The sequence below is a fragment of the Maylandia zebra genome, linkage group LG6 (assembly GCF_041146795.1).
Source record: "Maylandia zebra isolate NMK-2024a linkage group LG6, Mzebra_GT3a, whole genome shotgun sequence".
Taxonomy (NCBI): domain Eukaryota; kingdom Metazoa; phylum Chordata; class Actinopteri; order Cichliformes; family Cichlidae; genus Maylandia; species Maylandia zebra.
Window position 1 is genome coordinate 28,128,227 of NC_135172.1, and position 13,868 is coordinate 28,142,094.

The following is a 13,868-nucleotide window of genomic DNA, read 5'->3' on the forward strand; positions in this document are numbered from 1 at the left end:
CTGAGCACCGTATATTGAGATAAAGACAGGTGATCGTATTATCTTACACTCACTGACTATTAACCACTGTTGTGTCTCTAATCAGGCCACAGCTCAGATGGAAGAGAGGTTGGCAGACTTCATCCAGAACTACTCCCCAGAGAGTGTTCTGCCACTGGCTGACGGGGTTCTCAGCTTCATCCACCACCAGATAACCGAGCTAGCCAGAGACTGCCTGACCAAATCACGCGAGGGCGTCATTACCAGCGTTTACTTCTGTGAACTGCAGGAGAATCTGGAGAAGATGCTGCACGACGTGAGTTGTGTAGCAGGAATCTGATGTGATGTGCTTCCAAACCTCGCTAACTGACCCTGTCTCTCCAAATTTCTGTCTTTCTTCATCAGGTCTACAAGCGCTCGGAGAGCTCGGAGCTCACCTTCGTCATCGAGCTTGTCAAAAAGCTCTTCATCATCATATCTCGTCCTGCCAGGCTGCTGGAGTGCTTGGTGAGTTCCGCCCTGCTTATCTGATTGTGGCTAAACTTTCAAACACATCGAGAATCCAGACTTTCTTTGTTTCTGGAGGCATTTTCTACCCCATTGAGCTGCTCGAAGACACTCCCGTCCTCCCACATGGAAACGGAGGGTCGAATATGCTGAACTGGTACTACAGAATCTAAAAGTAGGGCAGAGTGTCGACTGTTCGTTCATTCTGAACAGATGAAACATAAGTGTGTCACTGCAGGAAGCTATGCTGCCACTCCAGTCAGGAAAGGTTCAAGTTTTGTTTAATCTTTTATGTTGCATCTGTTTTACCAGTATGTTATTAACAGAGAAAGACAAGACAGGATGTCTTCTTTATGTGTTTCACTTTTGCAACTTACAAGTATAAACAAGTAGTGTTTGCAGCAATAAAACTGTGGTGGAATAAAACTGTGAAAAAAGAACAGGATAAAGGTCCAAATTTACAGATAAAACTACAGCAACACTGGTGTCTCTACACAGCATTAGGAGGCCAACATTTTGGCTACTAAGCCAGAGAAGATGTCTGTGGTAAGTTATTGCCAAATAGCAACAGACCTCAAACCTCAGACCATCCCCTGGGGTATCCCATTGCTACTGCTTTTTTTCCCCGTTAACCCTGACATTTTTACAGAAGTAAGATTTTTTTTTTACACCTAAAAAAGAAAATCTGCATACAATTTCATCAAACATGGCAAACACCTCTGTCTCAGATTTTAGAGAATTCAGAAGCAATTTGGGCCTTTAAATTCCCTGCATTTCCTGTGTTGAATCTTGCATATTTGAAGCTCTAACCAACTCTGCTTGATTTGTTTTTATTCTGTCATAACTTCAGCGCACACATAACACATTTATCACCAGTTGGTAATGAGATACAGGCCCAATCCAGTGGAACATGGAGATGAAATAAGCAAGATTATAAAAGACAAGAAAGGCAATGCACAACACCTCTTAATCTTTGAATTCAGGTAGTTCAACCCCTATTGCCACAGGTGTATAAAATCAAGCCTTCAGGAACAACAGCCACTCTGCCATGAAATGTCTGACTACATAAAGTTAAAGTGCTGAGGTCCATAGTGTGAAAAGTCACAAATGCTCTGCTGCTTAAATAACTGCAGAGGTCCAAACCTCGTCTATCATTAACATCAGCATAAAATACTGTGTATCAGGAGCTTCATTTGCCATAAAACTGCCAAATCAAACATACGCAGCTACAAGCTGTGGTGACCCTTGTGATAAGGGAGCAGTCAAAGGTAGCTAGCTAACACGTTTTTAAAAGAAATACTGACATTGACCATCAGAGTACAAATAACTTCATCACGATGTGATTTAGTAGCATGTCATATTTTTCCCCTGTTAATTATATGTAAAAATTTGAAATTTTAGACATACCAGTTGCCAGATTGCCATGAATTTGTGATATTTTTTAAACCAAGCCAGAAGATGTACCATTATTTGTTTCACACCTGTCTTCTCTTGACATGCCTTTGCTTGCATTTGGAAGTAGCTGCTACAATCCATTCTCTTGCTTCCCATAAACGTTGCTTTACCTACAGCATTCTTAACACATGGGAGTGTATGAATGTTGAAACACACTGTATTATACATGGAGGTCATGGTTTTGTTCAAGCTGTGTCATTCAGCACATCAGTCATCCTGTGTTGCTGCAAATTGCATGATTATTGCTTTAGGATATTTTTCACTCTCGTTCTTCCCACCTCCTCAACTTGTTCGTTTTCACAACAGAACATCAAATCCAGTCCAAGACGGAGCTGTGTCCTTGACATGCTGATTCATTAATTCAACAAAACTTATTTAGTAATAACAAGCCTCTCTGCATCCACAGGACACACCTGAATATCAGCTCCCTGATTGATGGTGCGGTCCCTCCTCCCAAACCCTCCCGGCTCATCTTTCTGTTACCAAGGCGACCGTCAGAAAAGGTCGATAGGGTCAGGCAGGATGTGGAGGGGACTTTAGATCTTCACGGCCCGTGGGTTAGAGAGGAGAAGGCACACACAGATGAAATTTTGTCCATGTCCGTAGAGTTCATTTAGCATTCAAGTCAGTCACAAGGTCTGATTTGGTGAAAATGTCACACAGTCAGAAGGCTGTTAGCTGCAAGAATATTATCCTCCAGCAGCGCAAACTATTAGAGAGCCAGGTTAATTCCCCGTCTCCGTACTCCTTTTTTTTCCCTCTAGTCGAAGGGAGCAGATATGAGAGAGAGCATGGAAAGAAATGATCCTGGCTGCCCCAGGCTTTCTAATCAAAACGTTACTCCACCAACAGCAATGAGACCGAATCCCATAAGACACCACAAAAGGCTGTATCATAGGAAAAAATGAACATTTTCAGAGAAAGCAATTTAAAGTTTGGAAGTGTATTAACACTGATTGTGTTTGTTTGACAGCCCTGTAACAGTGTTCGGTCATGAAATTGCTGCAGGTTGAACTAAAATCTAGTTTTATGATTATAAGTTGGATGTACTCTTAGAATTACTTACTGTTTATGTCACATGGCACAACATAACATCGTTTTCTTTATGCTCGACTAGTGTTAGCTGTTATCACATCCTTTTGTGACTCCACACTAGAGCGTTGTGGTTCAGTAGCCGGCTGTTGAACTGGAAAAACGTAATCTGACACTCACTTTGTTATTGTGTTTTATCAACACACTACAGTTTGGATATTTTAAAGTATATAAAGAAGGATATTGGTTCGTGATTTTAATTGAAATAGAAACTATAGAAGTAGAAATAATACGAGGTAATAATTTAACTTATAGCTTTCACAGTGTAAATATTTGTTGGGTTTATCAGTTGAATCTGAATTAAATGTAGATTTTTGAGTGTTTAGTCTGGTGATTCTCAAAATTATGTGACCTTTCATGAAATATATAATCACTGGCCAGTTTTTAAGGTACACCTTGCTAGTGCCACATTGGGTGTCCTTTTGCCTTCAGGACTGCTTTAATTTTTCACATCACAGATTCAACAAATTGCTGGAAATATTTCACAGATTTTGATGATTGCAAACATAATTCAAATTTTTCCACATGTTCAGAGAGGCTGTGATGATTTCAATTGTCTTGTGTTGCACACGTCACCACTTCAGCAGTGGTCTTTGTATGTGAGATCATGTTAATTTAAGATGCATGTACAGTACAAGTGTTTTGTAGCTTTTCCTGACCCCTCCTTGTTTGTTGTTGGAATTATAGGAGTTCAACCCAGAAGAGTTTTATCACTTACTCGAAGCAGCAGAGGACCACGCCAAGGAGGGACAACTGATGAAGGCAGACATCCCTCGATATATTATCAGTCAGTTGGGACTGACCAGGGATCCACTGGAGGGTAAGAAATGGGAATAATAGGTTTCAGGTTTTATTCCAGAGGTGTATATATAATAGAAAATATGAAAACAAATGAAAGTGTAAAGTTTTTAATTTGCAAGAATGCTTTCCAACAGATGTTTGCTGGTTTCAGTTGTTTACTTTCACTCCCAGAGCTGGATAAGTAGATCAATACCACTTGTGTCTGAGTCCAGATTTGATTAACCTACTTCTCTATAAAAGCCGAATGCTGCTGGAAAGAGCTAGCCTGGTACTGTTCAAGGGGGGAAACTGAGCCACCAATACAACTGACTGTACAGATTAGCATGCTATGCCTGTTAATTTAGCAAGTTAGCATAAATAATGTAAGATTTTGGTGGGAGTTTTGTGCTATAACTCTCCAGTTCAGTGACTTCACATAATCTTAGTATTAAACTGATACAGTAGGAAATAGTGACACACTTTAACAGCTTGATGTTTTTGCTTTAGTATGTTAGTAAGATTTGGCAGCAGTCGTCGTTGCAAAAGTGCATTTCATTTAGCTAACGTGGCTTCTCACTTGTGTCTTTTCCTCTCATCCTATCTGCAAGCATGTGAGAGAAATCCACAGAAAAAATGTTTCATCTCTATTTTGGGTGGTGGCAGTATGAAGCTTTAAAAAGTGCCACTTTGAGATATTGATCAGCTTTTCTTTACGTCCATGATGAGGATATATTGAGATGAAGAGTCTGAGCTGCTTGGATCATTTGCTGTCTGGTGGTGCGGCTGCAGTTCTCTTTTTCATTCATCATCATGGCTCGAAATCAGCCCCCAAACTCACAGTTCACTATTCCCATCTGTTCAGCCACTCCCAGTCTAATCCATCAAGAGCTCGCATTAGCTGATGGGTTAAATGGCTCAGAATGACTCTTCACAATAAGCCACGGTGCTTTTATTTCAGAATTCATGAGAGATGTATCTGGTTATGTCTTTGTGAGTTAATCTCGTCTAACAATGTGCCTGCTGATATCTTGATCTTGCACTTTCTTTAGCACCTACATTGTCATGCATAGGCACACATGCGCACCCACATAGCTGCTTACACTTTCGCACTCACATTTCTTTTCTTGGTTTCTCACACAGAAACAGTGTCAAACAGACACTGACAGAATATACAGTTTCCAGCTCAGTGACTTTTATCTTATATAAAGTTTAGAACCACAAAGGGGCTTTCAAAAGGTAATTATCATTCAATTATTTCAACAAAACAGTTGTGTAATCAGTGTATTCAAGCAGCTGTCACATACAAAAAATGCAAGAACACTGGAAATTAGCTGCCACTCCTCTGCCACTGTTCATGAGGGGAGTAAGAACAAAGTGAAGAGGAGGGAAATCTGAAAGAGAGAAGAAAAATTAATAGAAAGAAGCTGTTTTAATTCTCATATTTTACTTTGTGGGATTTGGTCTGTAGCGGTTGAGAGCTGCAGTTTTTCTAACTGCTCACAGCGGTGTGGGGGGCCTAGTGTCGCTTTTTATTGTCACTTCAGGTTTGTCTGTTAACTAACACGTGTCCCAACAGAAATCGTGGGCTTTGACAGCTACGACAGTGAGGGTCCGCACACTCCAGAGACCGATGACTCAGCAGAGGTGACGAAGAAACACGCATGCACAGACACAGGAAACAAATTACCTGTTTTGTTTTGTTTTTAACTTTGAATTATAATTGTAAAACTCTGGGTATTTCATCAGGGAAAAGGGAGAGCCATCAAGCCACCAACTGAGGAAGACTTTCAGACCATAAAACTGATCAGCAATGGAGCCTATGGGTGAGTAATTGATTAATACGTCACTGATCACACATAGAAACCTAATCGTATCCAATTTTTTCCTTGAGCTTTAAAACTAATCCAGTGGTTAAACTTGGTAAAGCTCATGAATCTAAAAACATTTATATTCGAGCTACAATACAGATATATTGTCTGTCTTTATGTTACACACAGGGCAACAGCATGAAGAATTTGGATCATGAAAACATCCAAGAAAGCTATTTATGAAGAGATTTCTAACAAGCTCTAACACAAACGGCAGAAAGATTGTCAGACTGAACAGCAAAGATCTAGAATTGGACTTGAATGTGTATAAAAAATATTTGTTCAGTCTAAATTGGAACTGGTCAAATCCATCAGGAGCAGTGCAACAAATATTTGAAACATTCTTTCAAAAGTGGATGCTGGTGCTGAGTTTACATGTTTGTCCCTCTGGAGCCATTAATTTGAAAAATTCATTAGCCAGTTAAGCTTTCAAAAACTTTCCACTCTGGTAACTTCCTGTTTTAAGACCGGATGTACATTTCCGGTAGCTTTATTTTGCGGTCAATCGCTATTGTGAAGATGGACTCCAAAATCATGGCCAAAATATGAAAACAGAAAGATTGCGTTAAGTTACAAAGAGCAGAAGGTGGGAACACTCACCATTGCTGTGTCATAAAAAAATCTAATTATCAGTTTTGACGTTTGAAGAGTGTAGATCGATTGGTTGTTTACATCACTCAACACAAGCAGAACTGCATTACAAAATGAGAAGACACATCGTCCACATTCAGAAGCACGTCTCTGTATAGTGACAGTTCTAATGATTTAAACAGGCAAATGTTCAGCATTCAAACTACAGGCGAACATTAGTCAAAGCCAGATGTCTCCCCGTTATGTCGACATCAGCGTGCACAGTCAAGTACACACCTACACAGCACGTCAACAAATCGTGAAAAAAAGTCACAGGATCTAAAAAATGAATGAATGATTGCTGGTAAGGGTCTCGATATATCAGTATTTACGAAGGGTATGTTGTGACTTACCTTCAAAATTCTACAAATACTGAGAAATATCAAATTTGAATCCTTTCTCTCCTTTGCTCTGAGGCGCGGGGGGAAAATATCGACAAGTCGATGAACATCATCCACAGATTTATTCGGTAAATGCCCAAGACGTCTTGAGAAATATAAATCGCCGCTTGATTCATCCATTTGGTTGACTTGTTTTGGAAAACCCGACCGTAAACAAGGCGCGAATATCACGCCGGAAACTAAGCGCTCTACACGAGTTTTCCCACCAGAAGTAGCATATGCTGAGGCGCACATAGCCTATTACAGAATTTCAACCTCTGGCTAAATTTCACCAGTTACACTCTTGACTTAAATGCTCAAGTATGGTGGACCCGAAAGGTCAAATGCACAACTTAAGAAAATACAACAAAGAGAAAACACGCAAAAGCACACAAAATAAAATAGAACATGATTAAAACACGACAGAACTAGAAAAATACAACTGAAGTATTTTTAGAGAGATAATAATGTGACGGACCAGCTGCGGATGTAACAAGCTAACACTACACGGCTAATAGCAAGCGTATCTACAGTGTTATATGAATCATGCGAATAAAAAAAAAAAACATCTTGCATCTTTTTCTTCTTCTCCTCACAAAACTGATGAAGACTTTTAAGCGTGTCTCGGTGCAGTCCTTTACATATTTTACTTTTTGTAACCGCTGCAGTTGGTCCTTCAGATAAATGCCTCATTTCTGTTGTGTTTTGTGTGCTTATACAGCGTTTTTTCTATGCAGTCTTTTTCAAGTTGGAGTGTATTTTGAGCTTTCAGGGCCACCGTACCTTTGACTATAAATAACTGAAATTTATAACTTCAAAGCTTCTCAAGAGCGCATTTGTCTTAAGTAAAGCCGAGCAATTCACATTTGCTACATGTTACTTCAGTAGTCCGATGACAACTGCAGAGTGCTGTGCAGGTGGAGGCACTGCCTTTTCACCCACGTGATAGCGCTATGACACATACAACTCTGTTAGGACATTTAACATTCATCCGGTGACATTTTTTTCCTGTGCAATTTAATGAACTTCATGTATTTGATGCATGAAGTCTCCTTTATCCTTGGCTCAGCTCTGTCATGCTGGCACATCCGTCATCTTTTTTTTAGTCTATTTTTTTTTTAGCAGGCTACCACAGAGAGACAGATAACCATTTACTGTCCTGCCAACAGCCACTTCAGAATCACCAGCTAACCTAACCTTTTGCTTTCAAGGTATTCAAAGCACTTGTTACACTGCAAGCTGCATCCACAGACACTATTTTGTTCATGTATGTGGGGTTCAGTTTCCTCCCAAATCCCTGACAGCAAGTTTTAAAAAAACAAAAATGTTTCAGATTTCTACAAGTTGACATCTAAATGGTTGAATATGCATGATTTAACGATAAGATCACTCAGAAAGCAAGACTAGTTTACTGTAGAAATTACATGTTCTTGCCTTTGTCAACAGCCATAGTGAAAGTGGCCAAGATCTTGTGTTTTCAAATTGCTAGTTTGCTTTATCAAACAAGTGATCATAAAACAGTTTATGTACCAGTTTTGGTACTTGTGTCCGCCTGTAAACGATTTCCCTATAATGTAATCTGCTGATATGTTGTTACTGCTGCAAAGCTGATAATGGTTTCTGTTCCCAAAAAAAAACAAAATCATAATGCCCTGGGTTCATAAATTGAAGGTTGGTAATCACTAGATTTTCTATTAGCATAATGATCCCAATCATGCATCCAAATGAATCAACATTTAATAGAAAATGTTACTGGGACACGGTAGCAGTCACTGAAGTCCTCAGGATCCTGGGATGTAAAGAAGACAGTGGCACTGTGAATACTAATATAAATACTAATGATAATACCGGAAATGTGAGCAGGAGCCAAAAATACCAACTAAAAGATGATGAAGCTTGGGAAAAACCCCTGAAAACTTGAGTTAGATCACAAAACAACAAAGGTACTTCTATTAGTATTACCAAAAATAGAATTTGGTGGTTGTAAATTTTTGTTTAGATAAAAAATTATTAGCAAGGTTTTATGTATTTTTAGTGTTAAAATATATTATATTGTCTTGTAATGCCATGAGGGATGAAATATAATTGGCACGGCACAGGAAAAAAAAAAAAGAAATAATAAATACAGACACTAAAAGCAGCGCTTAATCCTTCATTCTGTCACAGAGAATAATTAAAATGCACAGAGAGATTCAGATGGGATGTATTTTAAAATGCACATTTGACATGTTGTCAGGAATCGGGATTGTCGGGGTTCAATGATTTGAAAGAAAATAAAATAATAATACATTTAAAATGCACTTCACAGCAAAGAGACGGCCAGTGGGGATGTAAACACACGAGTAACATATGGTCTCCTCTCCACCTTGACCGGGTCACATGCTGCTGCATGTTAAAGGCTGTCAAAAGCTGAGTAAGGTGGATCAGCGAAGAAAGAGTTGTACTTGGCAGGCCAGCATTATTCTACCATTATCTACCCACGAGAGAAAATGGATTATTTTTCAGGTGTAGTTCAAAAACTCTGTTCAGGATCAAACATAAAATGAAGATTACGAGCTCGGGGGTTGACATTTTGTGCTGGAGGTTTTCAAGTCTTAATATCCTCCTTGATGTGTCCACACAGCCACACTTTATTGAGCTCGTGTCTGAAAGGAGATGAAATATCCTCTGCAGTTTGTACCACCTGCTGTTTTCCTCAATACCTCATTTCTTCTGTTCTGTACTCTTCTGTCTCCCCTGCGTTGCAGCGCCGTCTACCTGGTGCGACACAGGGAGACACGCCAGCGTTTCGCCATGAAGAAGATCAACAAGCAGAATCTGATCCTGAGGAACCAGATCCAGCAGGCGTTTGTGGAGAGGGACATACTCACATTTGCGGAGAACCCCTTCGTCGTCTCCATGTTCTGCTCCTTCGAAACGCGACGACACCTCTGCATGGTCATGGAGTACGTTGAAGGTAAGGGGGTCGGCTGTGGTTTTTCACTAGATCTGAGTTCAAATTGATAAGATCGCATGAAGCTACTCTAAACACGTGCCTTGATTTCTTTTTTGTTGTGTGTTGGTCAAGTTTGTGCCTTGTGTGTAAAGTAACACATTTCCTCCCTGACTCTTTTACATCTGTGAAATAACCTCCAGCACATCAGGATGCGCTTTTCACGCCACCTTTCCTTTGGATGCTGTAGCCATGGCCTTTTCTGTTTTATCTACATTTTTTATTTTAATTTTCATTCAATTCCTGGACTTATTTTTTAAAATTGTGAATAAAAATTGCCACCTGAGCCTCTGGCTTCTAAACCGAAGGTCAAGCATTCAGGAAACGTGCAGTGAAGTATAATGTCTCAGTTACAAAAAAGGGCAGGGGAGTTTTACTGGCTCACGGCTAAAGCTCGACTCAGTTTTCCTTCTATTTGTGCTGAATTCTATTATTTTGTCAAGATCGCTGTTGATTCACAGACACACTGAGCTGTCAACGGTAGGTACGAATTTATGACTCATGTGTGATGGCAGTGCCAAATATGGATGGCACAAAAATTAATTAAAAACCCAAAAAATAGAAACATAAAAAGCAAATCGTTTTACTAATTCAGAAAAGACTTCTAATGTTCTGGTGATAAAAACAATGAGTCATATTTAATGAATTTGTTCTCCCTAATCAGAGCATCAAAATATGTCTTTCTGGGGTTTGGCACCATTTGTTTGAAAGTTTTAACACGTCGAGCATAGATTTATGTTATAACTACAAAATCACATTAACAGTAACGTGTGTTGTTTATGTGATTGCAGGTGGGGACTGTGCCACTTTGCTGAAGAACATCGGGGCTCTGCCTGTTGAGCTTGCGAGGATGTACTTTGCTGAAACTGTATTAGCCCTGGAGTATCTGCACAACTATGGGATCGTCCACAGAGACCTCAAACCCGACAAGTGAGTGTTTAAAATTTATATTATCAATCAATATAATCACTTGTTTAATTACACCTGTTCAAATATATTATTAACCAATCATATGGCAGCAACCCAGTGCATTTTGGGTTGTAGACATAGTCAAGACTGATGGCCTGCACAGGGTGTACCTAGCCTTTTACCCTATGACAGCTCGAGCCCCGTGTGATCCTAAATCATAAAAGTGGATGGAGAGATGACTGAATGGATGATAATAATAGTAATAAAAACGAATAATAATAATAGACATGGACCGAAGCCTAAGATAATGCAAAAACAAAACATCCAAATTTTTCTTTAACAAACAACCCTTGATAAAACTTTAAAAGTCAAAAGCCTGGATCGCTGATCGGGTGCATTCATTAATCGAATTGGCAGCTTACACATCTGGAAAGGCACCATCAGTGCTGAAAGGTATACACAGATGTTAGAGCGGCACACGCTCCCATCCAAAGGTCTTTTTCTGGAACAGCCTTGTATATTTCAACAAGACAATCAAAACTGCAAACTGCATCGAGTGCAACAGCCTATTAAACAAGTCCAGCTGCTGAACTGGTCCGTGTCCAGTGTCCTCTGTCCTTTCACTAACTGGAAACTTAAAAATAATAATGAAACCAAAAATACAACAAAGAAGACCCCAGACTGAATCCTATATGGGAACAGGAGACTTTCCTCTCCCAGAAGTTCAACAACGGATCTCCTCAGTTTCCCGACACGGCTGTGGCCATGGTATTTGTAATGCCTTATGTAATTTGTGTAATATACTGGGGTATTTATAATCAGAGGTATTTATATCTATTAGAACTATTTTGTCATGTTTTGTAACTTTGTAATATACAGTATTGTATCATTTAATTTACTTTAATTGGTTCGGTACTTACTGTGTCGGAGCTTCTCTGACTGCATATTTTCACATAATCAGAGCTTAATAAAGTATTCTGATCATGGCCCAGTCCCAACTTCTTTTTTTTCAACACGTTTAATGTATTTAATTTCCTCAGTTTAAGTATTTGATGTGTTTAATGTTTTCTATTGCAGATAAAATATGGGTTTACAAGATTTGCAAATCGCTGCATTCTGTTTTATTCAGATTTTACACAGCTCCTCAATTGCTGAGGGATTGGTTTGGATTGCTTTATGGCTTATAGGTGTATAAAAACTTCTGTTTTTGGTTTTGTTTGGGGGGGCTTTTCATGTCATTTGCCAGAATGAATGCCTGTTTTCTCTCTCCTTGTAGTCTCCTGATTACCTCCATGGGCCACATTAAGCTGACTGACTTTGGCTTGTCGAAGATGGGCCTAATGAGCCTCACCACCAACCTGTATGAGGGACACATTGAGAAAGATGCCAGGGAGTTTCTGGACAAGCAGGTACGGTACCCACGACCTCACACCGGTCGCATTAAACATGTTAAAACACGAAGTACAGCATATCAATGTAACATGGTAATAATTAATTTCACTTTTTAATTAGTAACTTTATGAATGAGGTGCATGTCCACTTAGAGGCTAATTAGCTGAATCCCATTTTAAAAAATCCTTTTTTCAACCACGCATGCAAACCTGCCAAGTCATCTGGCAAAATCAATATTATCCGAACAAAGATGCTGCATTATAATGCTTCCTGTTTAGTCTGAATAAGTGAATCATTAATGCCCTCCATCTCCATAACAATCCTGTTTTGCAATTACAGTAATTGTTTATACTCTGAATTAAACCAGTCATGAGCAGTCAGATTGGGCCGCGTGTCCTTTTCATCTTCTCAGTGGAAGCAAGCATCTGTGTTTCTGCCAGTAATCAGCTCACATCTGCAGAAACAGACTGCAGCTTTGTGGTGGAGATTATGGCGGAGAGAGAATTTCTCAGTCAGTCAGAACTTTTACTATTGGGCTGTCCTGATGTGTCTGATATAATTTGTCCACAACTCTTGTTTTGGATAGTTCCCACTAGGTGTCACTCAGTATTGATGTACTGTTTGTTTATCCAGAACACTTCCATTACATCCACAGTCAGGGGCGTAATTTCCAGGGGGGTTAGGGGGGTTATGACCCCCCCCCAATAAAATTATTAATTATCTTGCATAGATAGGCTGTTGACTTTCTTTACTAATTTCAGTTATTACCAGCAAAATAGTTGCATGTTTAATCATCTAGGAATTTATCCAGATTTATTTATTTATTTAGACAGAGATCTTGACCCCCCCAATGTTCAGCACAAAGTTACGCCGATGTCCACAGTAGCAGCTTATTTTTATTAAGGATGATTAACTTGTCTTTCTCTCCTTTTCTCATTTTCTTTTTTCTTCCATTCCTCCAAATTGTCTCAATCATTGCTCACAGGTTTGCGGTACTCCAGAGTACATCGCTCCAGAAGTGATTCTCCGCCAAGGCTACGGGAAGCCGGTGGATTGGTGGGCTATGGGGATCATCCTCTATGAGTTCTTAGTGGGTTGTGTGCCTTTCTTTGGAGACACTCCTGAGGAGCTGTTTGGACAGGTCATCACAGGTGAGGAAACTGTGATAAACCTATGTTGCTACTATGTTTTAAACGCCTTTTCAAACTGCAAAGATTATAAGTGGTTAATGATAAGTGTACTAAGACTTAAAGCCTTCTGTAAAGGTTAGAAACCAAAGATTTAAAATTCTGTTCCAGAAACTAAGTATGTTTTTTTTCTTTATTATTATTCTGACCTTTTTCTCTCTGTTTCTTGTGCCTCTGGTAGATGACATAGTTTGGCCAGATGGTGATGAGGCCCTGCCTGCAGATGCCCAATCCCTCATCTCTGCCCTGTTACAGACCAACCCTCTGGTCAGGCTTGGTACAGGTACTGGTTTGCTCTTTCACTTGATATCTGATTTGACATGTGCAGCTATTTGCAACAAGAATAAGAATGCAAAGTAACATTAAAAGGAACAGGTGCAATATAAAACAAAAGTATTTTGGGTCTTGTTTCTTTTTGTGCACACAGAATATGAAGCTAAAGCTAGCCACTGGCTAGCTTAGCTGAAATACAGATAAAGCCACCTAAAACAAGCTGTGGCTTTAAGAGAGCATAATAATCCTTCACCTCTTGATACAGACAGGAAAGCTGTTTCTCCCCTGTCCACCTATAACTTTCTGGCACAAGCGTTTATATAATGCATAAAAAAGTATCATAAAAAATCTTATCATATCCACTTGGCATTCTGCAATATATTTTACATTTGTTCTTGAAAGACTATTCATCTCATTCATCTTT

The 13,868-nt window shown here is 39.4% G+C and overlaps 1 protein-coding gene across 3 annotated transcripts in view; it reads left to right on the plus strand.

The window, feature by feature from the left end:
• Positions 1-13,868, plus strand: part of mast1a (microtubule associated serine/threonine kinase 1a) — an 85,673-nt gene that overhangs the window by 58,411 nt on the left and 13,394 nt on the right. For all 3 annotated transcript variants that reach the window (XM_004567876.2, XM_004567877.2, XM_004567878.2), the window contains 10 exons: positions 86-295; positions 385-486; positions 3,721-3,853; positions 5,390-5,457; positions 5,560-5,636; positions 9,439-9,647; positions 10,475-10,613; positions 11,869-12,001; positions 12,970-13,135; positions 13,353-13,454. In XM_004567876.2, the coding sequence (XP_004567933.2) occupies positions 86-295; positions 385-486; positions 3,721-3,853; positions 5,390-5,457; positions 5,560-5,636; positions 9,439-9,647; positions 10,475-10,613; positions 11,869-12,001; positions 12,970-13,135; positions 13,353-13,454 (1,339 nt within the window). The remainder of the gene's footprint in view (positions 1-85; positions 296-384; positions 487-3,720; positions 3,854-5,389; positions 5,458-5,559; positions 5,637-9,438; positions 9,648-10,474; positions 10,614-11,868; positions 12,002-12,969; positions 13,136-13,352; positions 13,455-13,868) is intronic.